At 40.1% G+C, this 23,237-nt stretch overlaps 2 protein-coding genes across 2 annotated transcripts; one reads left to right on the forward strand and one right to left on the reverse strand.

Moving 5' to 3' along the window:
* The first annotated feature begins 18,754 nt into the window (after nt 1-18,754).
* LOC140925394 (uncharacterized protein F54H12.2-like) lies at nt 18,755-19,726 on the forward strand. The gene has a single exon (XM_073375365.1). The coding sequence runs from the start codon at nt 18,755-18,757 to the stop codon at nt 19,724-19,726; it is 972 nt and encodes a 323-aa protein (XP_073231466.1).
* Nucleotides 19,727-21,112: 1,386 nt separating this feature from the next.
* Nucleotides 21,113-22,695, reverse strand: LOC140925395 (uncharacterized). The gene is made up of 2 exons (XM_073375366.1): nt 22,102-22,695; nt 21,113-22,004 (listed from the first exon to the last, which is right to left on the reverse strand). Exons 1-2 carry the CDS (start codon nt 22,693-22,695, stop codon nt 21,255-21,257), a joined length of 1,344 nt encoding a protein of 447 aa, XP_073231467.1. The 3' UTR covers nt 21,113-21,254.
* Between the last annotated feature and the right edge of the window lie 542 nt (nt 22,696-23,237).

Below are 23,237 nucleotides of genomic sequence, written 5' to 3' on the forward strand. Positions count from 1 at the left end.
GCCGCCATCAACTCAACTGTCAATTGCGCTGGTAAGTGTTGGTTTTGCGTTTCTTTTGTGTTTCAGGGTGTTTCAAATTTCTGCAGTGATGCACTTTTTAAGCTGCAGAACATAACGTTGGTAATTAAAGGAGTTTATTATTGCGGCGAGACTCGGGCGATAGCATCAACCATCTAAATTATCACTCTAGCCAGGAGCCCATCAAATGGAGCCTCCATCTCCCATAAAAGCCCTTGGAGTCAACCCTTTCCCGAGTAGATTTATAATTAGAACGGTTCCCAGGGGAGACTTCGCGCGCCGACGGTGAGAAGAGCCAATCACAACGACTAAATGACACTGCTATTGTACTTCATGAAACAGCAGGAAATCCGGTGCTGACAGGCCAAACAAAATCATAAGCTAGTGAAACGTGACTTTAGCATTTTCATCCCTCAGAGATTTTCTTTCTTTTCTTTCTAGCGGATAGATTATACTGTGGAGAGTTTTAAACTTTGACTATGTAAATCTTAATTTTGGTTGCTGGTCTCACATTAAGAGGCCATGAAGCCGGTCTGTTACATACATAATGATTAACTACTACCTGCAGTCTGTAGTTCTGACAGGACTCGTTTTATTTCTTTAGCCCATTTTCTTGAGTGTTAAGGTTCTTATTTCGGCTAAATGACTCAATATTAATGAAATTTCTAGTTTTTCAAGTTCTTTTTCCGAAATGCGTTTGTCTGAATAAACACTGTGGTTGTCTTGTCCGCTAGTTAGTGTGATGATTCCCTGCTATGTTTTGTAACGCCGAGCCCAGCCATTGTTTTCTCGCAAAAAAGTGATATACAGACGCGAATTCGAAGGAAAGAATTGGCCTAAACTTCTACATTAATTGCTGCGAATTCTCCTGTTAGTCAGTCATAATTCTTTTGGCGCAGGTACAATCCATTTTGATTTTCTTGAGATAAGAGGGTCTTTGGACTGGAGCGCGATGTCACAAATTCCACCGTTAGCAAATTACTTTTGAGTTAGCTTTACGGTCGAGCAACTGTTGTCTTCTGTTCAACTTTTCAAGTGCCAGTTTTATCAGGCAACTCTCATGGTTATACAAGTCAGTTGTAAACGAAGACTGCAATTTTTCTGAAGCATTCCTCCTTAGTTGCTACTTAGAGCTACTTAGGTCATCGCTTTTGCACGCGGTGCTTAACTGGCGAAATCCAGAATCCACTCCACGGCGATGACAAAAATCAAAGGATCCTGGCACTTTTTCGGCGCTGATCATCGAAAAGTTTCAAATCGTCCACAGAACGCTTAATCGTCGACTCTTTTCAAGGTGCACGCTTAAATGTGCGATGTATGACGGCAAAAAAAAAAAAAAAAAATAGAACCTTTCCGTGATCCTCAGTTCGCTGCCTTTGACCCATCGCTTCATGCTCAGTCTCAGGCGGGTAATTCATTAACTTTCATTTCATCCCAGATCCTAGCGGCTGTAAAACTGTAAAAATGGACGTATAGTAAAAAAGGAAAACGGTCGAAGGACGGGCTTCTGAGTTCGACTTCATCCAACTTCATTTTTTTCACGGTGACATACGAGACTCACGGAAATATGACACTTTTCGCGGGAAACAAGCCGTTCTATTTATAAATCTACTCGGGAAAGGGTTGACTCAAGAAATTAATGGAGATGGAGGCTCCATTTGATGGGCTCCTGCTCCAGCTATCTTAATTGGGATGAGCACGTGAAAGCAACGTGCAAGAGCTGTTACGGAACAATACAAATAATAAGAAAACTTAAGAACTTTGCTGGTTATAGACTCAGAAAGCACTTAGTGGAGTCACTGGTGCCGTCAAAACTTGACTATTGTGACACTGTCTATTACCCTTTGCCGGAATTTCAACTAAAACGTTTACAACGTGTCCAGCTAGTAGCTGCTAGTTTTGTCCTGAATAGGTATGTAAATGACATTAACGATATTGTTAAGATAGGGTGGTTACCAGTAAGACAGCGAAGAGATTTCCACGTTCTCAAACTCGTTCACCAGGCTTTGTACTCCCCCAGCTGGCCGTCTTACGTACCAGTAGATACAGTTAAACATCTGCATCATCATCTTTGCGGTCAGGAGCAGTAACAAGAATAACTATACCAATGGAGAGGGGCACTTTTCAAGACTCTGCTGCCAAGTTATTTAAGAGCAGTTGTCTGTAAGATTCGAGCTATATTAAAAAGGCGCTGCCACACTATCTCACCGAATTGGCTAAAAATTGGCATGTAGACTTGATTTGAGGTCTTTAATAAGGAATAGGTAACTTTAGGTTCTAATTCCTCCTACTTCGGAAATTATCGACACGGCCGGTTTTTGGGTGCCTCGGACCGGCGCCATATTGGTTAATAGAAGCTGCTTTTGAGCCTTCGACTACAACCCTGTCTTCAAAGCTAATCTTCCTTTGCCAATACAGATTGAAAGAACAATCCCTCTTTATTGTATTTTTAGAAACTACTTCGAAATTGATAACGTTTTCGCAACGATCGATTAAACTTTTGGTGGGTATACTTTTTGAATTTTTTACACCCGCAAAATTAACAGAATTTTAAAGGCGTATATCTCTTTTGCCACATCGCATTGAAGCTTGCCAATCTGCCTGAATACTCACTGTTTGAAGTTAAATCGAGTTCATTAATAAAAAAATTGGGCAAATTTAACGGAGCAGAAACAAAAGCAATGAATGGAAGACTGTTCTAGCGACTTTGTCAATAATCTGTACACCGAATACTCGCCAGGTGTTGCCAAAATTACAATCGATAATAGAGTTTCTGTCATTAAATCTGAGTGATCTGTGTAATAAAATTAGCCTCTGTAATATAATCGATAACTCTGCTGCGAAAAACAGTATAAAAAAAGGCAGATTGTATAAGGAAAAGGAAAATAAATTTGTTATGTTTATGCTATGACGCGTAAACAAAATTCAACCATCACAGTCGAACAGGAATTTTCCTGATTTTCCTCCAGTTCCTTTACCGAAACCAGAGCTTTTAAAATTAACCATAGTAATGAATTGAGATGTATTACCTTACTCGACGACAAAGTTGCCAGTTTCCACCTTGATCGAAAAAAAGTAATATTTTCCCACGCATATCGCGGGTCGTCACGTTCCTTCAGTTGCCTGGCGTTGAAACCGCCTGGTTTCAAACAACTGAACTGAAGAATCCGTGAAAATCTTAGCCAGGCAATAAATAATGGAAGTTGATATAAGTTATCATTATTAGTGAGCGAGGATCGATGCGATGATAGTTTCAGCTACATGTATTTACAGCGTTTAAAGATTCACTCAAAACTCATGAGACATGAGCCCTTGAAATAAACATCATTACTTCCGGTTTTAAAAATTGGGCTTTGGCAAAGTAATGAATAGACTCATTCTACCTTGTACATCGTTAACAACGGTTCCGTGTACAATTTCCAGGTATTTTGTCTCAATCACGAAGCCCGTTTTGAGGAGATTCTTGATAAACAGAAAAATTGGTTTGGAAGGGGTTAAGAAGAATGAGGGATGAGCCCGGGACAACAAAAACCACAGTCACCCCACCGAAGGGCTTTAAAACTGTGCGCAAATGCCTCACCCTAGGGACAATTCCAGATTTTTGTTTCCTTGAAAAAGCTTAAAATCGCTAGACAATGCATGGACAACACAAGACAGTCCTAATTCAAAATAAAGTAAACAGCAAAGAAAATTCAGTTAGAGACCAGAGTGTTTATCCGATATCGCGAACAATAAGGAGTGATTGAAGATGTGTCTGCAGTTTAAGGTAAAATCATTTACCATGCTCACGGACCTTTCGACAACATAAGTGTACCGATTGACGTAATATCAGTGGTAAAAAACGAACGCTTTTTACTGTAGGACGATGACGTCATCATACAAAAGGCGTCTTCACTCTGGCATCCAGAATTTCAAACAGTCAAAACCTAATTTTCTCTGCTCGTCAACTGAAAAACGCCTCTGAGGGCAAGTAGTGGTAATGTGCTTGTTAGTAAGACGTCCAACATAAGGAGACATTCATAATCAACTCGGTTAATGCATTGATAAAGGGAAACTTTTTCCTTTACCCTTTGGGACAGAGTGCAAAAGCGCAAAAGATTTTTAGTTCAGCTCTAGCATGTGTTGTCTAGCGATTTTCCTTGAGCTTCTCTAAATTTTCCCGATCAAACAAGCTGTGCCCATCGTACATAATCTTGTCTGGGCTCCCTTGAAAAATTGCACTTCATCAGATGCCTTCAAGTTCATCCTCCACCGTGACAACTTCGTGATCTATTTTAATGGGTGGTTTTCTGGAACTATCCAATGGCTTGTCCTTTCTGGTCGTCACTATATTAGCGAACATGTTTCAATTTCTCTCCAGCAAAAGTCTCTATCGGGAGCGTAGCCAGGACTTTCCAGGTGTGCGGAAAATTTCCAAAACTTACCCTAACATCTTACTCAGTTCTCTCGCAACGTTTCCCCACTACATTTGCTAATTCTGTTAACTAGGTGAGGTTATGCGTGGATGAAATGGCACTTGCAATCGGTGAGAAAATTAGGTTAGACACTTTACCCTCGAGGACGACTCTCACGTTTTGCTGACACTTTCTACCTTAGAAGAGATAAGTGAAGCTTTGCCTTCCCCACTCCGTGTAAAAAAATGTCGTTCGGCTGTTCAAACTACTTTTAGAAAACAACAAACTTCTCAACTTTAATTTTCAATAAAGGTATAAGGGTAGGAATCCAAATTGTTTTGGAGTATTTCACTGATTTTAACACGATGATTGTACAGTAGTGTCTAGTGAGTACGGGGGCTAATGCCCTATCGTAAAAATCTCAAATTGAAAACAAAAATCTTGTATAACCGAGTAGTACACAATTTTAGTTATTTTATTAAGTTGTGGAAAAATCACAAATTTGTTTCTTCTTGAATGTGTTATACTCTCATCCATTCAGTCTTTCCGATATGCCCGTCGGATAGCGGAAGTGAACGTAAATGATCGATTACCTGAAAAGAAGCTACCATCCTAACTTTCCACCTTCGGGTCTTTTCCCTAGCCATAATTTTTTTCCCTCAAGGAATTTTTCTCTGTTTTACATAATAATTGGTCTTGCATTCAGCTTATCGATTTTGAGAGCCTAGTCCTATGCCCTATTCTGATGCGATCTACTTTATGTAGCTTTCCCCCCATCTAACAGCTCCTTACTGAACAAAAACGGTTTTAATTGAGTGTATTCAAAGAACTAGCCAATATTTTTCCAGCGGTAAGCACAATGTTCCTAATTCCCCCTAGTCCCCTTCTTAGACGCTTTCATGTGCATCAGGTGTTAAATTTTCTTTCATAAGCTACAATGCTCATAATCGCGCATTCTGATGTCATTTATGCTTAAAAAATTAAAAATTAGTTTATCGAAGAAAGAGTGAATTAAAGGTGTCATGAGGCGTTTGTGATTTCATGAACTATTTGACGCGGTCCTTTTCTTACGGCTTATGTCCGTTGGTGAAATTGCTACTTGGGTTTTCTTGTATTGAAAAGGGCGGGCTCTTTCTAAACGTGGCGTTGTTTATGGAACCTTAGTATTCAGAACAGAATCAGTCGATGGCAAACAACGAAAAGGCTTTTATGTGGTAAGTTACAGTGATGAACCTTGCCTCGAGATGGTCATATTTTTGTACATACCTTCATGCAATTCAGTGTTGGTCTGAAAATTTTTTGTTATGGATGGGGGAAGGGTAGGGGGGGGAGAGATCAGAACATGTACCTCGTGTTGTTTACGAGACATTAAGGTAATGAAAACTGTTAAACAGTCTTCTACAAATCAAAATAGTTGCAAATGCTTACGGGAGGCCCTAACTATATGATGATTAGAAGGGCTATATTTGGAAAGGTGCATGGTCGTGGAGTTAAGGGGATTTGACTAATCAACCAATTTCCCGCTAAACATAAGGGCGTGGCCAGTGGCCCCAAAATTGTGTTCGCTCGCCCCGGGCTGGCTCGACTTTTGCGATACGGTTATGGGGTTATAAACAATGAGTTCATCATCTATATAGCCTACTCGCCCAAAGTGACTGCATTTAGCTTTTCAGAGACCCATCAGTTACTGTATGACCCTCTCCGATCAGATTTTATGTCCGTGGTACTGGTGGTGAGGTCAGTCTACAAGCAGAGTCGTGAAAAACACCGCCACTTGAGCCTTTACGTTCAAAACATTCCTGGCTATCGAGAAAAAAAGAAGGAGCTTTTAAAAATACTAAATAAAATGTCATTTCAAATTTCACTTTGTCACCGTTCGAAAATTATTGTGAATCAGACCGAATGAAAGTTCACTCAAAGAGGGGGAGGGGGGAGGGGGCTTGGTAGTTCTTAACAGTTCCAGTTAGCTAGAAAATTAAAAGTTACGAAAAAATAGTGGGCGAACTGCAGAATACATGCAAGAATGAGAAAGAAAATAGAAAACAACTTCCTGTTCAAATTCGGGTGAAACGTTTAATAGCGTCAAGAAGACTGAACTTGATTGAGGTTGTTCATTTCAGTTCCGTTCCAGCGTGCAGTTCCTTGTCCTCCTAAAAATAGCTTCGTCTCACACCGATCATTCCATGTCATATTTTGCGGACTTATTATTCAGTAATGACGGTACGATCAGGTAATTTGACTTGATGAGTTCTTTAATTTCATTTCATGTACTAGTTTTATATCTTACGCTGGAAAGATCTGCCAAACAGTGTACATTAGCAAAGGTAGGTTCCTGTTTACACGTGTAATTATCGAATACCATACAATTTGCATAAAGCTACAGTGCACGGTTGGTTTTTCTAGCCTTTTGATTAAAATTGACAACGTTTGCGTTATCTTTGCCTAAGAAAATATGTAATTTGTAGCTGTATACAGCGAAATACTACAGAGAAAATTGTAACTGTGCAGTACACGAGCGGCTCCCGATTGGTCTGGGAAATCGAAGAGCGAACTTGAGCTAGTACCGTGTGTAACAAAATTAATAATTTTCATTTTTGGGGCATATTTCAAGCTCTTCGCAAGATCAGAATCAAAAGATCATCTGTTTACATTACAAGGGAGGGTTTTTTAAGCGATAGATAGGGTTTAAGAGGCACGATCAATTTTTAAAGAATTTTCTTTTCAAATATTCACCGAATTTTGTTTTGAAGTTTTAGCGGCCAAGTGGCTGAACCACTGCGCATTCATGCAATCATATTTCTGTTCCGTTGCATTTGCCCAATTATTTTATTCAACAATCTAACTTAGCTATAAACAAACTATGTTTAGTTAAAATGGCTTAGTCTAAATCGATGTGGCATGGGCGATATTGGCCTTCCAATTTCTACCAAATTTGTGTACCTTTTAAGTACCGAAAAAGTGCTGTGAGAAGTTATAGCCGTTCGTAGCTCAGGCTTAACAATTTTCAGATAAGAATAGGTAAATGAAAGGAGGAAGGATAGTTCTTTGCAACTGTATGAGTCACGATTAAGTTATTTTAATGATAAGGCTAGAATTAATTACTGTAAATCTCCTTCAGTTCACCAACATGGCGGCCGCTCGAGGCCTCGTCAAAACTGTCATTCCTGTATCTTTGACACCAACGAGAATTCGAACCTTAGAATATGCATTCAGTATTTAGGACACCATTCTAAGACTACATGCCAAAAATCAGCCAAATCGATGAGGTACCGTGTCAGGCCGATGTTCGAATTTTACAGAAAATCACTCTTAATGTCTTTCCGGCAAATATTGGAAACTGTAACGATTTCAAAGTATATTGTAGGGAAGTTAATGCCTATCTATTAATTAACATTTGTAAATAGTTTGTAAATTGTATATAGGGTTGTATTACTATTACTAATCTTTATAACATTTTTATTTTTTATACAATATCCTTTTACGATTTCCATTAATGCGCTTACTACCTCGCCGACCATTCAAACCAGGAGTTCCGTCACCGAAACCACCGAAAAAAGGCGGAAGAGAATCCGAATTGAGGAGTCCGACTCGGATTAAAGTTTAGAAATAATATTTTAACATTATTTGCTTGCTGTAATGTTAAATTTCTGGCAGAAATTCAAGCTTATGTTATAATCCTTGCATGAGTCTTTAACTTGAATTCATGTAACAGAGTTTTGTCTTGGTCTGTCATTAAAGATGATAAACAAGAATTTAAATCGCAGTATATATATAATAAACACAATACCACATGGAAAGTGTTGTACGGTATTTACGCACTCGTTGTTTTTGTATCAGAAATCTCACTCGTTCGCTGCGCTCACTCGTTCGATTTCTGATACGTCAACAACTCGTGCGTAAATATCGTACGCCCACACTTTCCATGAAGTATTCTCTATTTACATCATGTTACATGTCGTGCTTGTTGATCGCTATATCAGTGAAGAGAACTGACGGTTTTTTCTTTGTGACTTTGTTTTATCTACGTAAGTTAACTTACGAAACCATTTTTTTTTAACAAATAGATTTTTTTCTCAAGCAGAAACTAGGACCTTAACTATTGACTGTGTTTTATTTTCGTAGGTTAAATATACTTTCATTTTAATTAGGTCTTTTTTTCTTTACATCTGGTATTAGTTGTTTAGTACTAACTGATATCGTGTAGCGTTTACGTAGGTCACTGATTCCTGGATTTTCTTTAAATGTCTTGTTTTTTAGAAAATGCCACGGAGGAGGACAAACGGCAGTTAGTTCGGGAAATTGAGCTGATGAAGGAAGTCGGAACACACCGTAATATTGTGAGCATGCTCGGCTACTGGATCCAATCACCTCCCATTATGTTAATCATGGAATATGTTCCAAACGGAGATCTTCTACAGTGGCTCAGAAACAAAAGGCAACAGGTATCATTACTTTATCAGCTGTATCAATAAATATTTGCTGCCCTCTTTTTTGCTTTTTGTTTAAAAAATACCTGCTTGCCATTTGGAATAGCGCTGCGCACAGGTATTATTTATAGAGCTCAAACTCAGACAAACAAATTCCTCATTTTGGTTTGTTTTTTTTGGTCATTAAAATGTCACGCTTGTCTGACTTTTGTCATGAAAATAACAAAAATGGCAGATTTCAGACAAACACTGCAAATTAGTCACTGACGTCATTAGTATTCTGTGCTGTACTTTAATTTTCTAAATGACTATCCTGCTGCGTGTGTATGTTCTTTTTCTTACATTGTGAGGTCTCTTAGGGCAGAAGGAAAATCCTCTATCTCATCACATGTCTAAAAACCCTTGTCTTCAGTAAAAATAATAACATGCTAAAAAATTTGATGTGAACTTTTGTACATGTTAGCTATACTTTAAGTTCTCAAAGACAGAGGTGCACTTAAAAATGTAGATCAATGCAATCTGATATTCGTATTTTTCCAAACGCAGTTTATATCTGCAGCCAGATCTTCTTCTGTTTAAATGCTATTCATGTATTCGGAAAACAAAGATCGGTAAATACACAAAAATGTGTGTTCAACACTGAGTTAATTAAGTCAAGTTTGCCCCGGTAGGAACAGTTAAGGTTTCTGGAAAACTGCCCACCTATCGCTTCCCTAAGCCACATTTTGCCCTAAGTGAGAAGGTAGTGTTGATGTTGTCTTAGGGGAGGGGTAGGTGGTCAGAAAAGAAAAAAATAACCTTGACGTTTTGAGCGTTTCCCCCACGGTGTAATCCAGCTCGATAGGATGCCGATCTCCATCCTTAAATATGATATCCTTGTTGCCCTTAATGGCGCAGTGTTGCCCATGTGATCTTTAGATAGGGTACCGTTATTCTATCAGGTAAAACTCACGTTCGTTAATGCCCTACACACGAGAAGCAAGTGAACTTTACCCTAGAGCTGATTAGGAGAACGATTTAAGGAAGTTTTTTTTCTGTTTCCCTTAATTCTTAGGTTTTGTTTTTCCCTTGAACTAGGCCTCATTTTCCATGTTTGAGTCTTCAATAAGATATTGGTTTTCGCTTGTCTCAACTATTCGAAATTTTTAAAGTACCCCCCCCCCCCCCACCCCCTGGTGGGCGTTAACCTTTTCTGGTCAGAACGAATCACGGGATTACTAATGGCAGAGTTACGCTATTGTTTGAACATGGTGACAAGACAAGTTATTTCAACGAACGCTTTTCTTTCTGGTTATTTACTTATTTTTTTCTCATTTTCCCATATACTCACCGTAGTTGAGCTCCGCCATTTGATAAACCGTCCTTGATTCGAGCTTACAAAGGGCTTCCACTCAAAATGCCCGTCAGCTTTTCGATCCACGGTCTTTCAATGGTGGCAAGATGAGTTATTCAAATCAGCCAATAACACCTGAGTTTTGTTTTTCACCCTCCGACCGACGCAGTAGAAAAGTTTCTTTTTAAGGTGCCTCGATACAGTTTTTCGGGGTCAATACGTCGCAAATTTGTGCAAGAACTACGTCGCCATAAACAAAGATTTGGAAAAATTGCCACCACAGTTGTATTAGATAAAGATGAAAATTTGTTATGATCAAGGTTGCAATGACGCCGGAGTTGTCTAACCATAAAAACTTTATCCCAAAATATCTCGATAACGCTCTTACAGATTTCGCTTAAACTTCATTAACATCGAGGCGGCTATTGGAGAAAAAAGCTCCCGCAAACGATTTTGGAAGAACAGTTCCCAGTGCCGAGAAATACTGCTGCAAGTGAAATAGGTAATAGCGTCATTTCGTTGCTATGACAACTCCGACGTCATTGCAACCTTGATCATAACAAATTTTCATCTTTATCTAATAGAACTGTGGTGGCAATTTTTCCAAATCTTTGTTTATGGTGACGTAGTTCTTGCTCAAACTTGCGAGGTATTGACCCTGAAAAACTGTATCGAGCCACCTTAAAAAGCCCATTATAATATTTTTGTGTAGATAATAATTGGCCGTCCCGAAGCCCTGTACGAGACATGACGTCACAAGGTCAAACCAAATATCAAGAAACACTTGTCGCGTTTTTGAGACTGTGTATCTTAAAATGTCATAGAAAATTGTAACAAAGCAGAAGAAATGCTTAGTTTCTATTGCAGTTTAATCCATTTGAATTTTCCGTGGACTATTTAGAGAAGGGGGCTCACAAGGTATTCCCACCTAGATTTTCAGTTAAACTTCGTTTAAGTAATCTTTCAATTCTTAGAGATTCCTTTTAAATGGGCAAAATATTTCGGCTAACCAACTGATGGTGTTGAAGTTGTTTCTGCTGAAAGAACGGTTTCATAACCAGACGGAATTCATTTCAGTATTTTTTTTGCAGCTTACAATGAAAAAGAGTCGCCAAAGTGATGTCGTTGAAAGGCTCAAGCTTCCTGTTCCTGAGTTACCGAAATTAGTGTCCAGGGACCTGCAAACAAAAGATGTCCTGGATGAAAACCTGAAAGAGGAGAACAGAGAAAGAAATAAGGAAGAATGTGGAAAAGGAGGTGTTTATCATTCCAGCGAGGCGAAGGAAATTAAAATCGACCTGGACGACGATGAAAAAGGAGTTCTAATCAACGAAGCGCCTCAATCTGAGATGGAACCTCCTTGCTTAAACCTGGGTTACGAAGATGACAAGTAGGAAGAAGAAAGCGACGATGTCAACCCGTCACGTGCACAGAGCGAAGGGCAAAATTGGCCGGTTGCGTCGGTGATGGTATTACCTTCGATCAATATTGCCCATTTCTTCAAAGAAAAAGAGCTCACTCCTGCTGAACATTTAAGAAACGCCAAAGAAAATATCACCATCGAGAAAGAAGAAGGCAGCTGTGAGGGCAAGGAAGATGACAAAGAAGGCATTTCTGGAAAAGAAGTTCTATGTTATTCATGGCAGATTGCTAAGGGGATGGTAAGAACTTTTTCGACTGAAGAATGCCTTAAGCAATTTAGTCATCGTTTGCGAATCACAAAAATCTGCCTCTTTCCCGTATCATGTTCAAAATACTGTATTACTAGTTTTTCTGTGTCTACAAGTATATGCTATCTGGTCATTAGACGGCAGATTTTTCAAGCATTCAAATTGCTGCGTTAATTATAAAAGCTATTAATTATTGTTAACTACTTGATCTTGCTGGATTTTTTGGGAAACATAACACGTGTAAAATTGAGCCGTTTGATTGTAAAAAAAGGCCAAAAAAACGATTTTTTTTTAATAGCCCGAGAGGCCTAAAAATCACATGGAGCCGTTTGTGAAGGTACCTATTAAAATTTAATCAGGTCTGTTCATAGTTTCGAAAAGGTGTCTTATGAATATAGTCATATGACCGGAATAAGACTTAACTATCAGTTATTTTATTTGCATTGATCAACGAAGCTTAACATTCATGCCAGAACAGGAAATAAAGGGCAGGGAAAGAAATAAACAAATTAAAAGTAGAGGAAAGAAAAAGCAATGATTAAATTTGTTTTCGGGACTGGATGAGCAGCAAGGACAAGATAAATACTACCGTAATGGGAAAATTGGAAAGCACAATAAAAGGTCTGCAAGTGGAACTGATGGCTGAAGGGATTGCTTTTCGTGAACGGCCACCATGATCATGGCTCAATTGATATATCTGATGGCTCAGCTGTAATTTTTATTTTTCAGCCAATATTCGTCCCTTCGAGTTATCGAGGGTAAGATTGTGTAAAAGTGATCTGAAGAAAAACAAAAATTACTTCGGGTTAGCAGGAATTTTGAGTTATCGAGGGTTCGAGTTACTGATCAAGGTTAAAATTACAGTAAATTGAAGAAGGAAACCCAGGGGAAATCGATTCGAGTTAGCGCAAGGTTCGAGTTAGCGAGGGTTCGAGTCGACTGTAGCTAGTTCACTTAGCTTGTTCAACTTTCACGGCTTTTTGTGCTGAAAGTTATGCGGCGCGAGGATTACTTAGCCAATTACTTAATTTGTTCATTCGTTTTCCAACAACTGTAACGGAAATCCTCCCTCCATTCTTCAAGAATAATTGAAATATGCGTGACAGTGTCAAAGGCACATAACCGACGATCAGTTTTCCTCCCGCTTTCTAGCCTGTTCTAGGCGTTCAGATGGTAGAGCGCGTGAGAAAAATTCACGAAGAAAAAAAAAACGAGAGGGGAAGGGGGAGAGAACGCCTGTAAACATTCCCTTACAGAGCTCTTTCCGCCTTTAATTGACCGCCGACCGCGTAACAGTGACATGAATTACAAAGTGCTGACAGGCCAGACGCGACCCATAAGCTCGTGATAGTGTGAAACGTGACCTTTCAATAAACAACATCAGAGGTTTTTCTTCTTAACTAAGCAAATCTAATTTCTGTCGCTCTGGGCCTAACATTTAGACGGTCAGTCATGCATACTGGGCAATTATTTCCTGAGGTTTGTTTCTGAAAGAATTTGATTCCAGATGCAGTTAAGTACTGATTTTCTTTGACCTCTATTAAAGCATTAATCTGTTTATTGCGGCTAAATAACCTTTCAAATAAGATTTTTTTTTTGCCTTTCTGGGCTTCCATAAATGATCTCACACGCACACCTTCCTTTCACATTGCCGTGTCTTCGTCCATGCCTTCCTCCTGTCCCCAACCTATGGGTGTTGTTGCTGTTATTCCAAATAGCTTGAGCTTGGTTTCATTATGGATACGAGAGGCGCAACGATGATGATCGTGGAAATTGACTCGCCAACGTTTCCTTTGATTACGTTTATTATTCGAGGAAAAAGTAAAAAAATGAAAGTCTCCGAGAGCCCGTTGGAAGAATCGCGAAAGCCTCCTGGCCTCGGCGAACGAGATTCAAGCAAATGTTCTGCTCTTCACGAAAAGATTCCGCATACAGGAAATGCTCGATTGCATTGTTTATAGCCGAGCTTCGATGTCCGCGTGATTCGATAACAGATGTCTCTCTCCCTCCATATCGCTTTCCTCATCAATGTCACCAGTGCTCGAGTGTTAACAGAAGGTGTCATAATCGACCAATAAGAGGGTATACTGGAATCCAGTATACCGGAACGACCAGTTTGTTAATAATGTTTACAGGCGTTGTCTCGCTCTCGCCCCCACCCCGCCCGTTTCCCCGATGTACAACTTAACTCGCTCCCCACTTACCGCCGCGCTCTACTATCTGAACGCCTGGAACAGGCTAACCGCTTTCCAGACCGTTTGCCTGGCACAGCTTGTAGTGTCCTCAGATAGTAGGGATGTCACTTAAGTGTAAGGCACGCAAAAATATGAGCTCGTGATCTAGGAAAAAGAGGGCGGCGGAGGGCTATCTTTGAGCCTGAAACAGGCGTTTCATTGCACTTGGTTGCTTTTCCCCCAAATCGTTAAATCGGGAGTTCGTTTACAACGATAACCCGATTAAACGATATGATTTTGCAATCCCCGTAAAATCGAGGCTCTGTAGTTTTACTTTCATTTGACCTATCAAATATAAATTTGCGTTGATCTTAAGGTATCTGTTACTAAAAATTGTTTGAGAATTAATTTTCCGATTATTTCTCTGCCAGGAATACTTGGCCAGCAGTAGTAGAGGAGGGACCGGTTACTCCTTTTCTTTGCGGGGGAATTCCATTAACTTTCGGGGGAATACATTAACGCCGGTGACGTCATACATATCATTAAGATAGGATGATGTCATAGTTTAAATTAATGACCATGACGTCATGCATTACATTAAGATAGGATGATGTCATAGTCTATTTTCAGCTGGCGAGGAGCAAGTAACGTCAGAATACCCTAGGGGTTGACGTCATCAAAAAATGTTGACATCATAATCTATAAATAGAATAGTGATATCATGTCCCTACTTGGTCATGATGGTGTCATATTTTTTCCAGGTAAGATGATGTCAGGGTTTATTTTTTACGTGCCAGTTTTTTCTATTGTTTCAAAACACATAAAATGGTCATTCCTTTCCAAGCAAATCATTCTCGAGATTCAGTAGTATAAACAAGATGGTTTCAAACATTCACGTTGATTCGAGACGTGGGCGTTTATTGACTATTGATGAAGTGGAACAAGTTCAACGGCAAAGTATAGCTGGTCTTATCGGCCATATCTTCCAACTTACTTATGCCAATATGGTTGACGAACTAATTCAAGAAGAAAAGTTGAATCGCTGTCACGGCTGTGCTATTAAGCACCCAAGTCAAAGACAACATTCGTGTGTTATGATGGATAAAGAGGACTCTTGGTTGTACTACCGAGAAGATGTGGTTGAAAAAATCGATCTGAATGCCGTCCTGAACAATGCTGAAAGTGTGTGCAATGCTCTTGGCTTCAAGCTTGGTCAGTCGTGGAAAATGTACGTCAGCGAGCTACCAAAGATGCCTTGGACCAGCATATTTCTAGCTTCACTTGAGGTAGATGGTTTTGGTGGTGATATTAATAGTCGTGTCTTGCGCGCTATACATGACGGACCTAATGGCCTCAAGAGCAAGGATTTTAGCGACCAACAAGCAGAAATAGAATGCCCTGAACAAGCAGTGAGAAAAGACGAAGAGCCAATGGAAATTGACTCTGTAATTAATGACATTCAAAACAGGCTTTGTTTGTAAACGTAATAAAAATGAGTTGATCTTTTGATTTTGCGTCAGTGTGTGTTTGTCCTTATCTTAGTTAAGATGGGTCTTTCTCTCTCTTTGCTTCGGGTCAAGTTTTCTTGGTACCGCTTAACAGCACAAAATTTAACAATATCTACAAGTGCAATGGAAAACCTTAAAGAAAACTTTTTTAAACTACCGGGCTCAAATCTCGAAAAATTAAAGCAACTCCATTCTGAACTCTTTTCCAAAGTGAACTTGGGACGATTAGTAGTATTTTTGAACTTCGCGGATCAGCTGGGATTAACTGAGGAGGAATGGGAACTACTATTTCATCTTCTTGTTCCCACTCTCACACAGATTCCATAGTAGCTATATAAAGGAGCACCAGGGAGAGAGAAGTCATTACATCTTTTACCGTTCAGATAAACACTAGTGATGGGTTGCTGTCCGCCATCATCCACTTTTGGTTTTGAACACATTTTTAATCGCATACGTTGTGTATTAGCTTGCTGCGGTGGTAAAGTAGTTGTACAAAACTCGGAATTTTGTGATGGAGAAAAAACTAGCCAGCATCTACCTCGACCCAAGTCAACCCGCAAGTTTCGGTGGTTTAGATGCTGTTTAGAGAGCAGTCAAAGAGAAAGGAAAGAACAAGATATCGCGTAAACAAGTCCGAGATTGGTTGAGTCAGCAGGATGTTTATACTCTTCACAAACCCGCGCGAAGACGCTACAAGAGAAGCCGAGTCATCGTTCCTGGAATAGATGCCCAGTTTCAAGCGGATTTGGTCGATCTTCAAAATCTCAGTCGCTACAACAAGGGCTATAAATACTTACTGACTTGTATAGATATCTTCAGCAAGTATGCCTGGGTGCTGCCTTTGAAGTCAAAACAAGGTCAAGAACTGGTCAAAGCCTTTCAAAAGATTCTTTCTACTGGTCGCAAACCCAGCAAACTGCAAACGGATCTAGGAACAGAGTTTCTTAATCGAGTGTTTCAGACTTATCTGCGTGACAACAACATTGACTTTGTTACTGTAAACTCCGGGCTCAAGGCCTCAGTAGTTGAGCGTTTTAACAGAACATTTAAAAATAAGATGTACAAATATTTCACAGCTAAAAACACTCTCACCTATATCAATGTACTACCCCAACTAGTATCCTCTTACAATAACACTTACCACCGAAGTATTAAAATGAAACCGAGTGAGGTGACTAAAGCGAATGAAACTAAAGTGTGGGATACTTTGTATGGTAATGACGTTGAAAAGCGTGTGCGTTTTAAATTTCAAGTGGGAGATCGTGTTAGGATCAGCAAAGTGAAGCGAATGTTTAAAAAATTTTACCTGCCTAATTTCACGGAAGAAATGTTTACTGTGTACAAACGAATGGCGCGTCAAGTACCCGTTTACAAACTAAAGGATGATGCAGGTGAAATCTTAGATGGAACGTTTTATGAACCCGAATTACAGAAAGTAATTAAGAACGATGATGTGTACCGCGTTGAAAAGATTTTGCGCAAGCGAAAGCGTAAAGGAATAGTTGAATACTTTGTAAAATGGAAAGGGTACCCAGACAAGTTTAATAGCTGGATAGCAGAAAGTAATATCTCAAAGTTGTGACATTTTGTGTGAAGCCAATAAAAGGGTTATTTTAACTGAAAACAAATGTTGTTGTGTATAGTTATAAATTAAGAACGCCAGGAATAAATGTTCATTTGAACACACGAAACGATGGAGGTAACACAGTTTTATCTACATCTTCCAAGCAATAGCAGCCTCAATAAGTTTCCCAACAACACATTAACGGAGTACCATGTTGGTTTACCTCAAACGGTTAGCTTGACGGAGGACTGGGAAGTAGCGTTAACAGAAATTCATTATCCTCACAGCTGGAATAATGTCCAAGGAAATTTTGGTAATCGATTCTTCCTTCGGAACCAAGAATTGTCCGGGGTATGGGAGGTCCTAATTATACCACCGGTTCATTATTCTTCCATTGAAGATATCTTAACAAAGATGAAAGGGCTGGTCGAGAATGTAAAGCGTTTCAATAACGATGTAACATTTTCCTACGATACGTTCACTAGAAAGGTGACTATTCACCTACAAAATAACGTAGAACTTTTCTTTGGTAACATTGGATACATGCTGGGATTTTCACCAGAAGAAATTCTTTCTAATACCTCTACCGCTGAAAGACAAGTGGATTTGGAGTATGGCTTTCACGACCTTTTCATTTACTGTGATCTTATTCAGTCACAATATGTTGGAGATGCATTGGTACCTTTGCTTCGAATTGGTCCTGTAGAAGGAAAGGTCGGGGAGCGAGTCAGTAAATCGTTTTTGCGCCCCCAATATTTACCTGTCAGCAGAAAGTAATTTGAAACCGTCGAAGTCGATATAAAGACAGACACAGGGGAGTCTGTACCATTTGAGTTTGGGAGAGTGCTGTTAACACTTCGTTTTCGTCAAAGTGCACCTCAGTACTTTTAAGATGAAAAAACTCCACACTCCAAATCACAAGTTGTACGAACAGTACTATGTTAATCAGGCCAAACAAAAAGGTGGGAGTTTACCAGCGTTTCACGGTGCTCGATTTCAGCGGGGTTATGGACTAGGGTCCATATTCAGAGGCCTGTTTCGCTGGGCGATGCCTCACCTTCAACAGGGTGCTAAGGTGATTGGAAAAAAGGCTTTACAAACTGGAGTCAATGTTGTCCAAGATGTTCTTGATGGAAATAACATTAAAACAGCAGTCCACAAGCGCACGAAACAAGCCCTCGGTCTACCTTCCCGAAATTCATTGCAGGGACAATCAGGAGCTGGCAAAAAATCTATAAAAAGAAAAGCGCAAGGAACCAAAATCAGTTGGCCTCCAGGCAAGAAGGCAAAAACATCTCCGCAGCAAAAGAAGCCCAAAGAGAAATTTTCTTTCTGGAAGTAACTATGGCCTTTGTGCATCACGAGTCTCAGGAATGTACAAAATCAGAGTTGGATCTCTTTACGATTCCTGCAACACAAACCTCTATCACCAAAGGGCAATGGATCGAGTACCACCCCATCGGGAACCGGAGATGAGTATTTGGACTTGGCACGTACTCAGTTATTTGTGAAAGCCAAGATCACAAAAGCAAATGGAACCGCCATAGATGCCGATACACAAGTAGGTCCCGTGAACCTGTTTTTACATTCCCTTTTTTCGCAAGTGGACGTTTTCTTGAACGAGCGATTGATCTCTCCATCCACCAATACCTACCCTTATCGCGCCATGATCGAAACCTTGCTAAACTACGGAGAAGAAGCAAAAACAAGTCAACTTTCTATGGCCATGTTTTACAAAGATACCCCTGGAAAAATGGATGTTGCCAACCCTGTGGCTGCAGACGATGCCGCGAACAAGGGGTTAAAGGTTCGCTATGATTTCACTAAAGAAAGTCATATTGTGGATATGATGGGGCCCATTCATAGCGACATTTTCTTTCAAGACCGATTGATGCTAAATGGAGTGAATTTAAGAATCAAACTGAACCGAGCCAAGAACTCGTTTTGTCTGATGTCATCAGCAGCCGCTCCAACTTTCAAGGTGGTAATCACAGAAGCCATCTTGTTCGTTCGCAAGGTGAAATTGGCCTCTTCTATTATACTTGGCCATGCTGCTGCACTAAAACACTCCAGCGCCAAGTACCCGGTTCGCCGAATAGATTGTAAAGTGCTGTCTATTCCAAGAGGATTTAGCAGTTTTAACCCCGACAACATCTTTTTGGGTCTCATCCCCAAACGAATCGTGCTGGTCTTAGTGGATACTCAGGCATATAATGGAACTTACAGTACCAACCCGTTCAACTTCAAACACCACAATCTAACTCAAGTGGGTGTCTATGTGGACGGAGAGCAAATTCCTCGGAAACCCCTGTTCTTGAATTTTGACGAAGCTGGGGGTCAAAATGTAATAGCAGGCTATCAAAGCCTGTTCTCAGGCACTGGAAAGTTATCCCAAGATGCGGGTAATCAGATCAGTAGAAGCGATTATGGCTCTGGTTACACAGCATTCTGCTTTGACTTGTCCCCAGACCACTGCTCAGGTGACCATTTTGAGCTAATAAAGCAAGGTAACCTGCGCGCTGAGCTTCATTTCAAGGAACCACTGGCCAATACGGTTAACCTTATCGTGTACGCTGAATTCCAAAACGTGATTGAAGTTGACGGGAACCGCAACGTGTTGTTCGACTACACAAACTAAAAATGGACACTACTCAACTGACCCTTATTTTGAGAAAGGATAAATTTACACGAGGTGTGTTTCAAGGCGTGTATGCCTCAGACCTGCTGCCTGCCAGTGTTTCACGTTACCCAGCCCTATTTATCGCCAATGTGGATACGAGTGACAAGCCAGGTTCGCATTGGGTGGCGTTTTATTTCACCAAGGAGCAAGAGGGAGAATTTTTCGACTCTTACGGATCACCACCCAGTAAATACTCAGGAACATTTACTACCTTTTTAAACAACAATTCTAACCAGTGGACTTTTAACATTGCGACATTACAAAGCATCTATTCAAAAGTCTGCGGACATTACTGTTTGTATTTTGCTTTATATCGTAGTCGGCAAATAAGTATGAGTACTATTGTCCATCGTTTTTCTAAAGACACAAGTAAAAATGATAGTCTTGTAAAACAATTTATTGAAAAACATTTTCCTATAAGTTTTCCGAAATATCGTACTGATGTAAACATACAAAGAGCAAAAGCACAACACTAAGTTCAGTAAACAGACACCATGTAATTTCTTTTCAACATATTTTATTGACTGAGCAAATAAAGTTTTGTGTTTCACAATAAAAAAGTCTCTTGTCATGATTTATAATCGTAACCATCGAACAGCCCGAGGGCGAGGACTCTCGACTCTGCGCCTCTGCTTTTTGACAGAAGATAACGTCACAGGTGGGGTGGGTAGCCAACGCGAAGGACTTTCTGGGGTCTCCTCTCTCGCTCTTGCTTTAAACTCTCTTATGGCACTCTGACGTTGGGGATTACGAACCAAGTTTTCGGGGACATTCATTCGCGCCAGGCCCCTCGCAAACACTGACCACCCCACTGGTTCAAATCCTTTTCGGTGACGCAATGTGTCGTTGACTAGGTCGACCACATGAGAACCTGGGATTGGTTTGTTTTCATACAACAGCTCTCCTTTATCATTCCAATGTAACACATCCTGGTGTTTTTTAATTTCATCCAACAACTGTCTAGCCCCAGCTTTGTAAATTTTCGGTACACTTTTCATGACCTCTAGCTCTACTGCTGTTGGAAGAGAATTATCTGGAGAAGCTTCCTCTGTAGATTCTGCGTTCTCAGCTGGTTTGGGGGTTTCTGTTGTTTTAGGGGTCGTTAACCTCACATGGAGAGGCTGGCCTTTCCGCTGATCGTAATAAGTCAAGTACCGTTGCAACACCTGATTGTAAAGCTTCGCCTTTTCCTCATCATCAAGCTGTTTATTTTCTAAAATGTCCCCCATTTGGCGTTTATCGTTCATTTTCGAGGGCACAACGGGCACCAAGGGCATAAAGGACAGAAATTTAGTGGGTTTTTTTTCCTCAGGAACACGCGAGAAGGTCGCGTTGGGAAGTTTTGCGTGGGAACGCACTCGCGCCTTAAGTCAGAGAATTACAAGAAACGCGTTTTTTATAAATTGTTTTATTTATGAATCACACACGCTACAATTTTTGATACTCATTTTTTTTTTTAATACACCAATCAATTTACAACACAATTTTATATATCTAGAGGCATAGTGGTAACTCCATCCTCCAACACTTTTCTTTTGGGGTAAAAGTAGGAAAACCCATCTCGAACTTGTTCATAAGTATACATGCTATTGTTGACTACCCGAAAACCTTTATTTAATCCTGCACTACTCTGTTTGGTCAACAGAACATTAAGATATTTTTCTTTGTTAATGTCGTTTGTTTTCTTGTTAACCCCTTTACAACTGAACTTATCATAGGCCCCAAAGCAATAGTAGGTCTTGCTACTTAGACCAATTATTCCTGCCCCTGACCACTCTTCCTTAAATAAACCTGGTGTTCTTTTGTCATACGCTTTGTGTTCTGGCGTGTCGGTTCGTGGAAACCAATTGGCCTTGTCTGCTTCAAATTCTCCTCTTAACTCTGGTTTTACTAAACTTTCTACCGATTGCCCTGCGATCGCGATATAGGCAGAGTCGGTGTCCATTTCACAATACTGAAAATCACTACGATCAAGATACTTATCCATGAAATCAAAATAAACCTGAAGCATTCTAAGTTTAGCGTACTGATAAACGAAAAAACCTATCTGCATGGGAAGGTTCAACTTGATTTTTTTCTTGCAAGATTGCACTTCAAACGTATCTTTATCAATCAGTTCAATCTGTCTAAAGAAGGGTTTGTTTATTAAGCGGGACGCTTTAGTTTCTTCACAAAACTGGACTTCTCGATGGCGTTCTTGATCTGTGATTGTCTTTCCATAACTCGAGTTCCCCACCTATGAAAAAAATTAAAGAGACAACATTAATATGAGTTTTTTTTTGTACCTTAAAACGTATTTCCTTCTTCTTTACCCTAATAGGAAAACAACTTACCAATTTCATAGTGTCTGCGATGATGGCTTTGTTTGGGTCGACATCTCCAGCCCGTCTAGCATCCGATACAGCTTCTCCAAAGGGTGAAAAACAGGGAACGGGTGTATACTCTACTACTTGATAAATATGTGTCACTTCCAGACCATGCTCCAAGTACCACTTAATGAGTGGGGAAGCCAACAAGATCTTCTCACCAAAATAGCTACCAACGAGACTTCGTCGAGGTTGTGACATGATTTTCTCTTCCTCAGCAAAGGTTTGCATGTGCTGACCAATATCTTCTCTTGAAATTTCTATGTTTTTGAAAATGGGGCACATTTCTGCAAACTTGGGTTTTAGTGCATCAGGTACTCGAACGTCACACTCGACCACTCCAAAGAGAGACTCGTTTCTAATAGCGCTTAAGATCTGGTCTTGTGTCAGAGTCTTGTGATGATCAAGAGGGCGGTTAAACTTGGAGTTCAGAAACTGCTGAACTTGTGAGTTGGTTTTCTTAATTCGACGCCACTGGCACTCGTAGATTTCAACAAGATGGTACCCCTGATCCTTGATGTACTTGGAAATTTCTTTGGTTTCTTCTCGTAACTCCCTCATTGGTCTTTTTCTCTTTTTCGTTCATTTCTTTTCCTTTAGTAAGATGACAGATATGCCCATGCCACCAGCAGCCATGGAACTGAAAGACGGTTTGCGAAGGACCGTGAAAACCATCCACTGGTATTTTCCTTTCACCAATGCGTTTTTCTGTATTGTTCATTTGGTGGCGTATAAAAATTCCTCCTTCATGTGCCTTCCACTCTAACCACTCGGTTGCCATCCTGGAAGAACTTTCTCTCTTGAAGCCAGTTTCCTCTCGGCGTCTTGTAAATGATCCGGTGGGCATGTCTTGCATGATGGCCCATAGATATAAAGCATTGGCATCGTATCCAACAATCTTTTGACAGGTTTTTGCTTGTTTTCCTTGATCTTCCATTTCTTTTTCTCTGATTTTGGTTTTTCCAGCCTCGTGATATCGATGAAATATTATACTGGGGCCACCCACCATATTTTTCTTAAAGAGATAGTACAAATCTTTGTTTTTTTCCTCAAACAGAGAGAAGAAGATGCCAGATTCCAGGGTGGTAAAGAGGTACGTCAAG

The sequence above is a fragment of the Porites lutea genome, assembly GCF_958299795.1.
Source record: "Porites lutea chromosome 5 unlocalized genomic scaffold, jaPorLute2.1 SUPER_5_unloc_2, whole genome shotgun sequence".
In the NCBI taxonomy this organism is placed as follows: Eukaryota; Metazoa; Cnidaria; class Anthozoa; order Scleractinia; family Poritidae; genus Porites; species Porites lutea.